The sequence below is a fragment of the Tauraco erythrolophus genome, chromosome 18 (genome assembly GCF_009769465.1).
Source record: "Tauraco erythrolophus isolate bTauEry1 chromosome 18, bTauEry1.pri, whole genome shotgun sequence".
In the NCBI taxonomy this organism is placed as follows: Eukaryota; Metazoa; Chordata; class Aves; order Musophagiformes; family Musophagidae; genus Tauraco; species Tauraco erythrolophus.
The window spans coordinates 6,350,361-6,367,266 of record NC_141482.1 but is presented as its reverse complement, the minus strand read 5'-3'; the positions used below and the strand labels follow the sequence as shown (position 1 = coordinate 6,367,266).

The 16,906-nt window shown below is 41.6% G+C and overlaps 1 protein-coding gene across 3 annotated transcripts in view; it reads right to left on the bottom strand.

Moving 5' to 3' along the window:
* Positions 1-16,906, bottom strand: part of TOP1 (DNA topoisomerase I) — a 68,056-nt gene that overhangs the window by 28,579 nt on the left and 22,571 nt on the right. For all 3 annotated transcript variants that reach the window (XM_086622731.1, XM_086622732.1, XM_086622730.1), the window contains one exon: positions 9,495-9,597. In XM_086622731.1, coding sequence (XP_086478857.1) covers positions 9,495-9,597 — 103 coding nt within the window. The remainder of the gene's footprint in view (positions 1-9,494; positions 9,598-16,906) is intronic.

The following is a 16,906-nucleotide window of genomic DNA, read 5'->3' as shown; positions in this document are numbered from 1 at the left end:
CAAGCCCAAGCAGTTATTAAAGTCTGAAAATCCATCTCTGAAGGAAATCAGTATATTCAGGTACTGTGTCACACTAAGAGATCAGTAGGAAGAGAAACCAGTTTCATTTTAACCCTCTAACAACCTCTTTGCACCACATATAAAACTGTAAAGGAGCATCTAAGTATTAAAAGGCAACTGGCACTCAGCACCACATGCTGCCTGTGAGTGAAGATTCAACAACTGCAGACTATTCTTACCCAGCAGATCGTGTTATGTACACTGTGTGATCACGACACGCAAGTACACAGACAGAACATCCTGACACTGGATCTTGGAAATCCACGAGATGCCTGCTACTCTTGCTCAGATTTGACATCCCAGTTTCTCTACCTTCTTTATTCATCAGTATCTCAGTCTCAAGATACCTACTTCATTTTCCTTTCCTCCAACTAGACTCACTGACTGTCTGAAAGCACAAACCCCACACGTGTTATTAATCACTTTTAAACTCACGAAGGTCTGGAAATTCTGGCTTGATATCTTGTACTGTTATCTGTATGCTAGACACCTCGTTTCCCAAAGATTTAAGTTCTACAAAGGTATATCATCATACAGGAAAAACCGTGAAAACAAACACGCAAGGCTAGACTCATTTTGTTTTCTACAAGTCTGCTTGTGTCTATTTTCTGACTCTTTCTTGTTCTTATCTGGTATTTAAATCCTACCTGAAATAGCATGTTTTACTTGGACAACAATTTGCATCTTCAAAGCATGGTACACACTGCAATCAATGGGGTTAGTTCTCTAAGGTAAAGTTCATGACAGTGTCTGTTGCTTGGGAGTTTGGAATAGCTAAAAAATGAAAAAAAAACCCCGAAGTTTTCCAAAGCACCATACTCGTTCTCACTAGCAGCCAAAAGCCCTAGCTTTCATGCTGTGACTGATAGAGCCCTGGCATGTACACAAAACGTGACTAAAAGCAAATTAATAGACGGCAATCTATATCTGCAAAGCTAATACTGAAAAAGTAAGAAAATCCTATTGGCCTAGAGAAGCAGTGGCAGTTTGTGTGTGTGTTGAGTGCTTACAGACTACAGCTGGAATAAAAAAAGTGTAAAAACTTAGACTTCCTTAAGCAGAAGCTCAAACGACATCCCTCTTGAAAAAGAGCAAGTGGTCATCATTGAAAAGCTGCTATGCAATCTAATCTAAAGCTAAGATTTTTCAGCACCAGAGTCGAATCAAGAAGTCTGGATTCCTGACTCAGTCTGTTGTTGGTTTATTTATTTTTACTTTTTAATCACAAGACTATCCTTCCCCTTTGCTAATTCTCACCAAAGTAATGTGGGCTCAGATAACCCAAGGAAACTCTTGTCTCCAGTTTCACCCTGCAGCTTCATTTTCAAAACAGCAGTATTGGTGGCTAGGCCCCGAGGTCTTGCTTGCTGCTGCTCCTGGAATGTGACTGGAAGAAATTCCCCAGATAAAAATCTGATTTCATGAGCTACTCGCTCCAATGTAAAAAAGGAACACAGATTTCCTTCCCTCATTTGTAAGCAGACTGCTTGTCAGCCCGATGTGTTTCTAGACACTAGACCACAGCTCTGACTTCAACAACTCAGTCTAAAATTTTCTGCCACGTGCAGCAATGAACACACGTGCCCCTCTTCCCTAGGAGGGCTTGGAATCTGCATCTCACAGAAAAGCTCATTTGGAAACACGATGATAACAAAGGCCTTAAGCAACAATCCTGAGAAGAGTAACTTTTTTTTCCTCCAAAAGCAAAGCAAATTGCACAGATATTAACTGCAGTCAGCAAGCTGAGCAGCTTTGGTCTTTCATTTGGCTAAGGTACTTACGCAAGCCTCCAGGGGAACACAATTTAACCACCACACTAATCTCAAGAGAAAAAAGAAGGCAACAGGATGCCATCCTTACCCTGAAGAAGAGGTTTCAGCCTCCTATCAGAAAGCTATTTCCAGGCAACCCCAAAGCTATTATTAGGAGGGTCTGGGAACAATTTAAAGATCAGAAGTCTGCCTTGCTGGCCAATTCCGAATTGGAAAAAAAAAACAAAACAAAACAAAAAAACCACTTTTCTTTAAAGAAACCAAACACAACCAAACAAAAAGGTCTCAAGACCATATGCACCCAGATAATTTTATCCTTAATTTATGCCTCAGAGCATTGTGGATCCTTTGTTACCTTTGCTACACATACCCCTCTGCCAACAAGCCAGCTTGCAGTCACTGAACTAGGACAGCAAAACCTCTGTAAGATAGAGGGGAGCTTCAGTGCAAGTTAGCCTGAAAAGAGGACAACTGGATCATAAAACAATTGTTCACAATTTGCTTTAGAAATATGCAGATTTGCTGACAAAATAGAATCCTCCTTTTCACCCAGACCATTACAGCTGAACCACTGCAACAGCACTCAGCTTTACGCCTCTGAAGGTGCTTAATGCTGACAATCTGCAATGTTTGATTTTTTTTTTTTTAAATGTAACAAAATACAGTAGGGCACCATATCAATACAGGCAGAAGCAGGGATTTCATCATCTAAAAATGTATCACGGCACTGGCTTAGTTCAGACAAAGGCCAGATGAGTAGCAATGCACGTCCTCAAGCACTACAGCCGTTTTCCTAGCTTGCTCACTGCCTTTCCTTTAGAGTTTTCGTGTGAACAAGGACATCTGAAGGCCTTGGAGAGCTCAGGCTGAAGCGCACGAAGCAGTAAACGCAAGAGCAGCAGCCATTTCCCTTGAAAGCACGGCTGTATTTACCAGTGAGGACGCATGCAGGAGGACAAGAGGAAGGGAGAACAGGCACCTGGTGGCAGCTGCTCACGCTACGATCACATGGGAAAGTCACAAGTGGAAAGTGTTTCCAAAGAACGGCAGATGTGCAGATCACAGCTTCCTTCTTCGAACCTCAACAGCTTTGCAGTAATTTAACACTGCATTCTTCAGGTGCCATTTATGCACGTTAATAATCCCTTCCCAGGCCCTTTCCATTCCAGCTTCGAAATCGCAAGCTGGGAAGGATGCTTTATCTAAAGTGTCTCTTATTTCCTCTCTCATTTTCTCAGCTGTGATTAGCTCATGACTGGGAATCTGCTACTAGCAAGCACCAGAGCCCACTGCAAGCGGAGCTCTGCTTGCCCACTCGGGAGCTGCTACAATGCAAGTGAAGCGTAAAATAAGAGTGAGCTGAGATTTCGGCGATATCTAAACACACAATAGGGACAGAGCATGGTTACGCAGCCCGTGTCTTGTTTGACGTAACACGGTATTAATGGAAAACCGTGATCACATCCGGACTAACGCATACCAAGGAACGGCTGACTGTGCAGGGAGCGTTTCAGAAACAGAAGGCACACAGCAAAGGACAGGTTTTCTGCTGGCTTGCAGTATTTTGTGCTTACTGTTAGAGGGTTATCATACAGGGAATGAATATGTGATGCCCAACGGTTCTGCTGGGATTTCAGCAATACAATTAAAAAAACCCCTGAAATTGCTTTTTTCAGAGTTGAAAGGAGTCTTTTCACCAGTTTTCACAGATAACAGATCAAGCCTTCAGCAAGAGGAACAAGATAAAAAGCTGGACTAATCAACAGCTGATAAAAATATTAGAAAGTAGAACAATATTCACACATTGAGATGGAGATCAGGCTTAGCATACACTTTCTATAGATGCGTGAGAATCATGCATACTACCAAATGAAAAGTAAAAATTTTTACTACTGGAAGGCAGTGTCACATTAGAAAGCTGATCAAGGTGAACTGTGCACTCAAATTGGGAATAAAAACAAAACCACCCACACTAGGGAACAGAGAGTGCTGAAATCTTTTTTTAAAAATTGCTTTTTCCCCTACGTCAGATATCCCTGCCTCTTCCTGCCCCCAATGCACACAATTCTTAGCAGTTCAGGATCACATAATAAATCAAAGGAGGCGTGCAAGAAGTCTGAACTGAGATTTATCTTCATTCACGACTAGCAAATGCCTGGAATCTGTGTTTTTCCTAGCAAAACCATAAAACTTAGAAGGTGCCAGTGCAGATCAGGTCTATAAATCCCTTATGTGTTCCACGCTTCTGTTCATCTCAAGCTGTGATCACAAGAGATTTAGTAAATAGAGGAAATCTGCAATCTGACAGAAGATCTTTCTTCCTGCGGCTCAGATGCTTGTCACATTGACAACACGGATCAGCGCTGCAAGAGCAGCCTCTTTACTCCCATTCCCTGTCACAGCCATTCCCACAGTCTCCAGCCTCCAGGCAGCCCACACTCCATGCACAAAGTCCAAGACACCTGTCAGAAAGACACTTGTTACCCCAAACACCTCTGAACCAAGCCCTAACAAGTCTTGACTTCAAAGGCCACAATGTTTCATTATTTTACATGGTCTACTTGTTTGAAATGCTCATCTCCCACAGATCAGAAACCTCTTGCCACTTAAGATTTGTTTCATTTTATTTTTTTAACCACTCACATTTATATTTCACGGTGTGTATTAGATTTTCTTTTGGGGATCGGTAAGTACAGGCCTGAGAAAAGGAGCAAAAGAAAACACTTTGCTTGACAGAGTTTGCTTGATAGCAATGTGGGTTTATGCTTTGATACGGATTTTTCTTAAGTGGGCTCTGCATTTTCTTTCCTTGAGGGCTGATGAAGAAGATCTGAGGCATACAAATGTTCTCTCCCAGTTTACTACAGCTGTAAATGAGTGGTTAACATACAAAAGTGTCATCTTGTGAGGGGGAGAGGAGGAAAGCAAGAAGCAAAATCAAGAAGTTCTACACACCACTCCACACACTTCTGCCATATGAAATCAAAATTATCTATTTTAGGTATTTCTGAGACTTGGCAGTTTAGATCCTTCAGAGTGTGGATACAGGAAACATGTACTCTCCTGCACTGGAGTTGCTCTGCCTTCTTGATGCGTCTTTTTTATTTTAAAAGCCTTTTTGAAGTACAGGGCAGGAAATTAAATTATCAAACTATTAGACAGACATAAAAACTATCTACTTCAAAGACAACCAGGCAAGGCTCTTAACTGTGCACAACGGCCGAAGGAGCGCTATACTTGTCAGAACGCCGTGAGGGGACTCTTCACACACTCTATAAAATGCCACCAAGGTACAAACCTAAGTTTCACCGACAACAACGGCTTGGATTCCTGCTCAAGCACCATTCAACCTGTTTCAGAATTATCAAAGATCCAGCACGTGTTTCACAATAACACAGCAGCTCTTCTGAAATGCAGAATGGATTTTCTGGAGATTTACATGCAATTCCATTAATCTGATGTAAACTTTTCTCAAGTATTCATTTTCAATTTTAGCAACAGGTGACGGGCTTTTATTAAGCACTTTAAAAATTCCCCATACAGGTAAAAATCATTGGAAAATGCCACAGTCTTGTTACCTTGGAAATCTTTTGTTTAATTTCTAACGGAGTAACAGCTATTTTTCATTCGTTTTTCATTGTCAAAGCAGTATCACTTCAGTACAAACAAGCAGGTTTTTTTTCCTTCAAAATCCTTCTGTGAAGAAATATTCCCTATCAAATCGGCTGTCACAGCCCTCAGCAGGGCAGAGGCTCTCAGAGGTGGCTACAGTCCCCTGCAGTTGGGTTCTGCTGATGTTTTGCTGCAGACAGGAGGTGCTGGATGGTCACAGTGGAGGGACAGTGACATGGTGGCACTGCTGCAGGCCTGGGTTTTGGAAGGGGCACTTTGTCACCTTTGTTTACCAAAACACGACCTTCACCCAGTAGAGTCTTCACAGCATGTTGTAACGAGACAGGGAATGACCATGAAAACCTCTTGTACCACACAGAGGTCCACTGCTTATCTTAAGGGGCTTAAAAGAGCTGTTGAACTTCAAGAGCTTTCTTTTACAAAAACACAAGCATTGCAAACTTGCTGATCAGCTGCCATCAGTAGTATGCTACCCAGCAGATATTAGCCAAGAAATAAACACGCTGCAGGTGCTCCTTCAAGGTGAAGGTACCATTGGAAAAACGAGTGAGAAAGTAACTGCTTTTTGAAAGAAGTTTGTGCTACAGAGAGAACATCATGAAAACGGATCCATCACTATGTGATTTTGTTGCCAAAACTGATGAAAGTGTCTCACTGAGAAAAACTCTCCTAGCTGCATACTTGAAAAACTTGGAAACAGCATTTTCTAACCTGTCCAAAAATCTTCCAAAGCCAAGAGTTTCCATGGGTTTTGAACCCATTTGCTAAAAATCTAAAAACGCAACATCCTTCTGTTAGCTTACAGGCACAACTAGCTGACACCAGGAAAGACGGACATTTACCAGCTCAGTATCAAGAAAATCCTTTGCCTAAGCAGTAGATGGGTTGAAAAAAATAGTATCTCTGTTTACTAAGCACAGCCAACGATGCACTTCTTCCATTGGCATCTACACATCTGCATGAGGAATCTTTTTCAGCAGTGATGGCCATGACAACCAAGTATCAAAATAAACTGGACTCAGAATCAGCCCTTCAGATGGCACTATCACAAAGGCCTGAGCCAGGATTTTCAAAACCAATGAAGCATAGGCAATCAGAGAGCCCTCACTCTTCTCCCAAGACCAATTTTGCTTTGGGTCTTGTTATAGCCCAGCTAAGAGCCCTTTTGACAGAGGACAATTCTCCAGTATTTCCACACAAAGCAATTTCCTCCCCTCTTACTGCTGGTGAAATTAAAAGCTATTAAAAATGGCAAAGTGATCAAATGTCCCCTTCTTCTCCCTGGTTCAACCCATCTTGGCAGTACGATAGTGATGGACACTGGACAGCCACACAGGCCATCCTAAAATTGACTTCTATGTTCACCTTGGCTCTGTCCAAGTGATTGCAGCAACAGAGCTCAAACTGAAACTCAGCTTGCTTCAGTACTTCCCTGTCCTGTCACCAGTCTGGCCTCTGCCATCCCTGGATTCACCACACCTTCCCTGTGAGCACTCGGCAGTCGCCTGGCCACAGGCACGTGCTCCATTCAGGTCCTTCCAGCAGCTCCCCTCTAAGGAATTCCCTGCTCACCACAGATCTTCCTCCGCCTCCACTCCCATGTTGTGAGCTGCTGAGCTATCTCCTTCACAAGACAATGGTCACCTAAAATCTAATCCTCACAGAGACAACTTACGTTTACGGAATTACTGTGGGTGACAGCTGAATCCAAGGATTTGGGGAAGAAATGCTTACATTTCAATTATGAGGTTAGTTATTTTTGAAAAGTTTGTGTTAGAAGTCAGCTGGCTTTACACAGCAAGCAGCCACATACCCTGTGCGTGACTGAGCATGAACAGCGCAGAGAAAATTTTAGAGCTCTCCTGAAGGAGCGATCCAACCAGAGCACCACACATGTGTCCACGTACATCATCTTCCCCAAGAATCACATTCAAGATTGGATCTCACGATTCAGCACTGTAATTAATTCATTTTTAACGCAGCAGTTTTGAAAGGCAGAAAACGCACTACAGAAAATTTTCCAAAGCTGTGCACTCACCCTGAGGAAGTAAAATCCCACCTTAAGTAGGGGCCTGAGGGCAAAGCAATATTCTGTAATCTCTTTCCAAAACACGGCTTCAACAAAACCCCTACACATGCACGCTCTCAGCCATGCCATCCACATAGATGCACCCTGTTACTGGACTCAAAGATGCCGTATATTGTGCTCACAGGACAAACGAACGCTGAATAGATAAACGAAAGTGACTGGAAGCTTTAGGCATAGTGCCTCGAAAACATGATGCCTTTCTCACAGGGATTTTAAGGCCACACTGTAGGGAGGAAGGAATTACTTCAAGATAAAGAACGATTACATATCATCTCATGAGCTACACCTCTCCAAACACATTAGCCATTCTTATCTCCTTTCCACTGTTTTGCTATTTATTGTTTACAGGATCAGTAGCACACGGCTTCAAGTTAAGCCATAATTCGTTCTTCCAGTTAAAAATACACTGACAATTTCCAACTCCTCCACAAATAAGGTCAAATCATTAATGAATTTTGGAAATTTAAAGACCGTGTTTACATTACTCATTACAAAAGGATGTACTTTGCTACGATTGCAGAAGAATCATTTTTCAACTGAACCAATGGACATCTGGAAATGCAAGACAGTCAATTTTGAGGTGCACGCTTGAATATCAGAAAAATGAAAATGAGAAATCAAGGCAATATAGATATGTGAGCAACGAGTGCAAATGTATCCAAAGCATTTCATCTTTGCTGTGGAAGCCAGTAAACACTGCAAGTTATTTGGCCTAGATTTCCACTCCCCCCCATCAACCATTTACTTTCAAAAAAAAAGAAGAAACATATTATGGAACAATAAGGTTGTGTAACTTCTCAAAAGGTCACAGAAAACTCCACAGAGCAACCCCAATAAAACAAACTCACTGCTCAGCACAGGCTCTCTCCTTCCTTCCACGCTTCTTTTTAACATAAATCATTGTTAACACAAGCTTTTTTTTATTCATTTTTAGATTGTGTTATCACAGTTGCACAGCAATTAGTCAGTAACACTTGCTTGGCCATACAGCAAAAACGCTATCCGCCATTCAGCAAGTGTCACAACAGAGGTTTATCCTCCAGGGACTGTTTTTTTTTGCAAGTTTCATTGTCAATGTAGGCTCCGTGGCACTTGCATGTCAGGAGTTACAACAAGGAAAGCTTTTCTGAGTAACATCCTGTGTGTGACGTACTCGCCCTATGCTCCACCATACCAAATCACCACGGACAGACCTGCACATCCTGGTTCTTGCAGTTCACAGCCTAGGCTAGGGTGTCAACCGGACCACAGAATTCACCACCACCTCAAGAGCTACAGGTCATCACGGAGTACCTAAGTGTTTATGTTCCGTGTGGATGACACGGCAGGTCACTGGCGTGGAACACCTTCCCCCTACGATGGCGGTGTAGTGTATCAATCCCATCAGACAAAACAGCACGCAGTCCTTCCAAATTCATCTAACCCAGCAGATGTTCATAACACTGCCTCATAGTGTTGAGATATTCAGCTATTGTGGTAGCGGGCCACGGACATCACCATGATTCTGGGAGACCTAATCGTTAGGAGACTGAGCAGTCACATCAGGTTCATCTACACTAAAACAGGGGGGTTTATACCAACACTCAAGAGGTCTCCACATTTCTGACAAACAATTGGAACCACACACAAAAAAAGATTATAAACAAAACTGATCAATCTTTATGAAGATAGGGTTAAATTAGTTTTCAATGCCTTTAATAACACTAAGCTACAATAATCTTTTAGAGATTAGTATCGGCTCACATTTGCAAGATATACTACTTCGGTTACCCGATGGAAATACATGCAATGACAGAAGTTAGGCTTGAAGCACCTACACTCATATAAACCACACTCAAAATGTAGCAATTCTGTCCTCGTATATTATCAGAGTAATTCTTGTAAGATTGCATGTGCAACAGTGTTTTAGCCTATGAGGACTTCATCGACTTTTTCCTCACCTATTACTGTGCTTGGACTTTTCCCGGTCTTTTTCCTTGTCCTTCTTGTGCTCTTTGTGCCGGTGTTCTCGGTCTTTGTGTTTATCTTTGTGTTTGTGAGCATCTGCAAGCAGAGAGGCAAAAAAAATTAAGAAATGAAGTTGGGAGAAAACTCCATGCCTCCCTCATGAACCTTTGCATTTTTCCCCACCCCACGCCAGTATTTCCTGTGATTCAAAATTTGTAACCAAAAAAAAAAAAAATTTGTTTCAGAAGTCCTAAATGGATTCATTATTCCTGCAGCACAAGTTAACTCATCTTGGCAACACCTGCATTTATATGGTGTTTAGTTCAGTAACCTTTAAATGCTTTACAGACCCTGAAGAAACGCAACCCTTCTTATTAAAGAGGTAAGTATGGCCATAGCGAGTTCAACCTTATTCGGCAGATGGGAAACCTTGCTTCCTATGGCTCTAAGTATTTCATGTCAAATAGATTATATGGATACAGGAACAGAGCATAAAGTTGAAATGTTAAGCCTGCTGCATTGTATAATTTAGATTGCTACTTCCACAGATAGCTAGTCTAGACAAACTAGCCCCTCCAAATTAAATTAACCTTATTCTTATCCCCAACAGCATATGACACGACAGGCACACAGCAAGGGAAAGGCAGAGTAATGAGGGAAGAGGAAAAGAAAGGGTTAACTGAAAAGAGGACTAGGAATTCTCTCCTCATGCTTCTCTTCTGCAGGAGACACTTACCTCCCTTGGATAACAGACCCACAGAGAACATGACAGCTGTAATGAGTATGTGCTGGTGGGAACCCACCTACACAGGTTAGGACCGGTCCAAATTAAGTGACAGGTCACAAATGGGAGATGGCACTCCAGCAAATCTACATGAACACAGTAATTTCACTGGTATCAATTTCTACTCCAAGTGACATTTCCCAGCCTCAGGGACAACTGCACCGCACAATAAAGTCCTTTAAAGCACCAAGGAAATAGATGCAGCATGGAAAAAGTGCAACATGGTTGAACTGTAAGTCAACTCACTTACAAGCATCTTTAGATTCTTAAATATTCTTATAAGTAGATCAAAAAGGAGCTGAGGCTGAACTGGCACCTCAAAAGGCACCATCATTTACAGTCAAAGTCACTGTAACATTGGGAAGAACGTGTGCATGCCTTAAGACTCCTCTTAGTTTTTTTTTTTTTTCCTTTTTTTTCTTTTTTTTTTTTTTTGGTTTGTTTTAAACATGCTTCTCAAAGCAACTAAAATTAAGTAAGCTCCTCAAGATATCTAAAAGGCCGTGCTGACTTTGGCAAATGTTTTCAGATTATAGTGCCAGAATTTCCACCAGAGGTCTTGGAGCTAAGGTATTAATGCTTAATTAATTGTAAAGATGTTACTGTGCCTCTAAAAAGGCTATTATCCCCGCACTAAGCATGGGAAACTGCAATACAAGGATTTTGTGACTTTCATAGTGACATGGAAATGCCTTCCAGAGCCAGGAAAAAGTCTCATCCTCCTGACTCCAAGTCTTTCACTACAAATTCATTTTCCTTCTTAACTGACACCAGCTCTTACAACCTCGAAATATCCAACTGGTTTTAGTGGAAACATACCCACAGTCACATTTCCACAGAACATGATTTTCATCTATCGCTTTCTGTAACTGCAGGTATTGTTTTCAGACACCCGCAGTAAGACAACATAAAATGACACACGAATGCTGACGTCCAAGCCTCCAGCTTGCCTTCTGCATCTTTCCTCGATCCTCCTCAACACCTCTTAGTGCTCTGGTGTACACAGCGAATACATTTAAAGCATGAGATGTAGTTTTCTATATTTTGATATACAGGCACGTGGCAGGTTATGTGAACATTTGGTGTTACAGCATAAAACACCTAAGAGTTTTCAAGAACCTGAACAGCAAAATCTATTTCACAGCAGGCAGAGCTTTGCAGGCATCTCCGGCAAACTGTGTGGGGACCGGACACCTACACTCTCTGAACTGCCAAGAAGCAATTTCTCAGTACCCTTCTTCCCACCAGGATAACACACATCACACTGGCAAAAATGTTTTCTCAGTGCATTTCACACTTCGGATTCTTAAGTTTAGCCAGTAGCTGGAAGCTTCAGCTGTTTGCAAACTGCCTGGGTTTTATTCTACATAGAGTTTACTCACTGATTCCTAAAGCGCCAGCTGAAGTGAACAGTCATCTATTTACACTTGATGAATAGGTAAATTGCTAGAAAAACCATCATGATGCTATCCATAGAACTATGCACACTCGTAACATACTCGCTTTTTAAGGAGGCATATACCAACAGTCAATTTTTTTTCTACCAACTAACCGACAGAAAACGTGTGCAACTGAGCTCAATGCTATTCTCTTCAGAACTTAGAACCACAATATTTTTCACATAAAAAGCGCAAAATGGAACAGTCTCCTGCCTTCATCACTAGATTCTGTTCCAGTTGACTCATGCTTTCCAAATGAAATTAATATTTGCTCTTGCAAGGTAGTTCCAGGGCTATACCCTAAAACACTGGAGTCAGACATCTATTTCCTCAATCTTCTGCACTGCTTACAATGGTTTGTTATTTTCAGACAACTAAAGCCTGGTACAACAGCAAAAAAAGTGCCTGACCAGTTAAACTAGCTCTGCTTGGTAGCATTTGTCACCGCTCAGTTTTCCTTTGCTGTCTACTGCAGGATTTCTAGCAGGAAGCTCTTTCATAGAGGCATTCCAGTTAAAAGGCAGGTCAAATCGGCTGGGACCAGGAGGTTGTGTGCATGGTCTTGAAAGCAGAAGGGAAAAACTGGCAGGAGAGCTTTCACCAAGTGCAGTCAAGGCTGGACAGGTACTCGGCCTCTCAAACTGGACAATCACTCTAAATTCAGAACTTCCACGAAAGTAAGTGTACTGCTGCCTCCCAGACCTGTCTTCTAAGAATTATTCTGGAATATTTGCCTACTATTCAGACTCAACGGTGTTGCTTTCTGACACAATGCCTTGAGGTTAGGTTAAGAATGAAGACTTCAAAAGAGTTTATTAAATAGTCTTGAGCTCACATATGTATGTCTTCAAGAAGGTATTACACCTCTTAGTCTCTTTCTTTTTATTTTTGAGGGTGGAGTTGGATGAAGTTCAGGAGACTGGGTCATTAAAAAGGACAGAACTCTTTTCTTGGCATATCACACAAAAGTGCTTTGTTCCAGACGATCCAGGAGTTCAAGTTGATGGTTTTTTGGTGGCTGACACAAAACAAGTCTAGCCATTTCATTCCACTTTACGCACTTGGTTCACAGAAACCAATACAACCCATACCTCCCGCTGAACTCCACAGGCAACAAACGACTGAACTAGGAACAAAAATTTAAGACTCAGTGGGCCGCCTCACAGCAAACCTCATCACACAGGAGCAATCAATGGAAGTGCTCCTGTCTGTAATATATCTTCTGCGATATATTTAGCATATGGATTCCTAGAAGAATCCTCCAGCCTCCGGTAACTCTCTCTCAGCTTGCAGCTGATCAGCAGTTGAGTAGATCCAGTCTCACATGAGCTACAGAATGAGGTCAGACATTATCACACATTCAGATTAGTTTCCTGCCTTTTATGCCTTCCATTAAGTATGTCTGCTCCCTCTAACACTAAACAAGGAGATAAATACTATTCCTTCTCCAAGAGCATTAGCAAAATCCACTCTCTACTGTGAGCAAAGTTCAAACTCCCAAAAAGCTTGTGTGATATTTAAAGGATTTTAGAAATCGAAAAGTCCCTCTCTCGAGCATCAAGGTTACAGTGGGGACAGTGGTTATGCTTACTGGGCAAGGATCCATTACCCCTCAGGCTCTCCCTTCAGTATCCTCTAACCCAAACAGAGCTTTTGGCATCTCTTCTGTTCTAGAAAGCTTGATGTCTCTGGCACTGGATCTCCGTCTGTTAATGTCAAGCCTGGTATGTCTCCAAAAGATTACTGCAGTCCCCGTCCTATTCCTGCCATTCCCCCGTACCTCCAACAATCACGAGCAGCTCCACATTTTTGTACGTTGATTCATCTCTCAACTCTGTTTAATTACATGGACGCCTGATTTAAGGATGGGAAATTCTCAGCACTTTTGGTCTGCGGTTCTGTTTGTTCCCCCCCACCCGCCTTCGCTCCACCACTAAGTCTCTGGGGAAAGGCTGAGTCATAACCCTCTTTGCAATACATGTATATACGTATTACTGGAACAGAGCAGTTTTACTCTTTATCCAGGAACAGGGCTGTAAAAGGTCAGGCATCTCTAACTACAGCATGGCAAGAACAGAGATGAAGTAAAACGAAGCCCTCCTCCAGCAGTCAGTTGCCACCTGGCGAGGAAGAGTACCAACGGACAGCAAAGGCGAGCAGTCTCCCTTGGTAACGGGAACAACTTCTGGATTAATAGATTAACTTGGTGCCAAAACGATTATGTTGGACTACGCTGTTTTAATTCATGAGACAAATTAATTCACCTTCAAAACACTTAACACCCTTCTCCGCATCCCACCCTCCCAAAATAAGATTGCTTACATATCACAATCAAGGGAAGCAGGCCTACTTCCTACATTAATATTTCAGTTTTGACAGCAAGTTTTCTAAAAAAATCCTGAAATCAGAGAGAGGCTTAAGTTCTTATATGCCTAAACAGTACATGATACAGGATGCTATGGGTGTCCTTTTATCCCACTTTCACCATCTACTTTTAGCCCATTTCCATTTTATCCCATTTTCATTCTGCAATAGAATATCTTCTTTTTCCTTCTTTTTTTAAGAACTGAGGTAAAAAAAGATGTGAGCAACAATCTGGTCCTTCTCATTTCTTCTGAATTAAGTGAGATAGCTGGCAAATTAACACCTGGTAACCCCAATTTCTGGTCAACAGTAGCTTTTCCAGATAAATCCATTAGCCTTCCGTATTTGCTGTCTTTTGGTTCACCTTCTTGTAAGTTCTTGTGGGCACAATTTGAATACCTCATTAACCTGCCTACAGGAAGGTTTCTGCCAGCAGTCTTTGTTCTTTTGAAATGTTTTACTAGGTTCTGGGGATAAGGACTTTTTGTATTTTCCTTCTGGTTCCAGCAACATTTCAATTGTTTTTGCTCTCAGACAGCACAGAAATACCTCAACTGGTATGTAATGCTGGTATTTTATCCGATCAATGCCTCATCTCAATGCTTCTCTACATTGATGCCCAGAAAGGCGATGTAAGGTTGCTTGATTCTTGGGACCAAAATCCGTGCCCAAATCCGAAGACACAGCATGAAAAATTCATCACATTATCTTCTAAGAAAAATATTTTTAAGTTTTTGTGAGTCCAATAACACTTCTGCTTCAGATGAGCAGCTGAAACTTCTGCCCTAATTTAAGTCTAATGCTTCAATATTAGTTGTTACAAGAGAAGCACACAAGCTCTTAAGAGTTTTTAAGGATCATTGGTCTGTATGAGTAACGGTGCTCTCTATTCCTGGTACATTCAGCCATCCTGAACCTGAAGCATGAGCAAGGAGCCCTTCACGATCAGCATAGAGGACATAAATGATGCAACTAGCAGGGTCTTTTCAGTCCCTCCTCTGGAAAGGAAAGTTTAAAAAGACTTCTCCAGTTCCACTGCTAAATCATGCAGCTGAAAAGGAGGTAATTCAGTAACACTGGATTAGGTTCAAGACTGTTCAAGTTCAAAAATTTCTCCTGAGCCTTTCTGTCACTTGAGAAATGGTTAGTCCCTTCTCAGCTGAAACACCAGCTCCATGTTAGACCATTTACTCCACAAATGCAGCCTTTTTACTATTTAGGCTGATTTCCTTCTCACCTGTTGTGATGCATGAGTAAGCAAAGCAAAAAGACTCTGTATGACCTAAATGAAACAATTTTACTGATTTTTCTCCTCCCCTACAGGCTCTCCTCAGAAGTACACATCTTAAAGATGAAGATTATCAGAGAAAAGCCTCTTACTTTCAACTTACTCAAGTTCTATCATTTACTACCATTTATTTTGCCAAATCATGTTACTTTTAGAGTTTTCATTTCTTTTATGGTGGGTTTAAAAAGACTAGTATTAAAATTATCAAGGTTCAGTTGCTGAAATGATACCAAGGGCTATAAACATTCAAACATGCGAACATAGTTCAAAGTGTCCAAAATAGTCTTCATATTCCTGGCAAAGAACATGCTCTTTTTCCTTAGGCATCTGACCAAAATGGTTTAGTGTCACACTAACTTTTATAATACATAGATTATATCAGCAAGTAGAAAGACTAACATTTAGTCACTACCCAAGATCTTTAACATGATGGGGTAAACAGATTACCTAAATAGACAACTGTAATCCCGCCTGTAAAGGTCGCTCTGTGAGGTTGCAGCCAATTTACAAACCATTCACCTGAGAAAGCAACTACCATGTGAAGATAAAAAAGCCCATTTGCAGACCCCATATGGCTCGGAAGAGCAAACACATGGAGAAAGTGGCATGGTCTGAGGCACAGATGATCGGGATCCTCCTCACTGTTAGATGGGTTATGACTTTGGACTAGTCATCTGACTTTACGTGCTTTGATTTAACAATTTTAAAGGCATGTACAATAATCCCACCTAATCAGTCTGGAAGAGTTTAAAACTTTTCTAAAGTTTAAACTTTTCTAAAATATTTGTATTCCAGTTGGAGGAAGTCACAGTATGGACAGGGGCGTGTAGTAACAGGACAAGGGGTAATGGCTTTAAACTGAAAGAGGGGAGATTTCAATTAGATCCAAGGAAGAAATTCCTCACTCTGAGGGCTGTGAGGCACTGGAACAGGTTGCCCAGAGAAGCTGTCGATGCCCCATCCCTTGAAGTGTTCAAGGCCAGGCTGGATGAGGTGTTGAGCAACCTGGTGTAGTGGAAGGTGTCCCTGCCCATGGCAGGGGGGTTGGAACTAGATGATCTTTAAGGTCCCTTCCAACCCAAACCATTCTATGATTCTAATTAATTACACAGTATTTCTAGAGTTTGTTTAAATAGATTGCCATTGCTGTAGCCCAAAAAAGAGGAGGAAAAGCTACTGGACAAAAAACAGAACTGCATCCAGGTATCGGAGACAACACCTTTCCCAATGAAGCAGGGCAGTCTGAAAGAAAACAAAACTGTAGGTATGAAAGATATACAGAAACTGGAAAACATCTATATGCAGCTAGAAGTGTCAAAAGCAGAAAAACATATCCAGAAGGCATCGTTCAGAGAGATATGATGGTATTGTGGATGATACACTGGAGCAGAAAACCATAATCTAAAATAAACTTCCCACGTGAAACTGGATATGTCACTTACTGCCCTAACAGCCCTACTTACACAACTACAGAATACACATAAAACATCCACCCTGGAAAGCTACTGCAGGTTTGTTTGCTGTGCTATT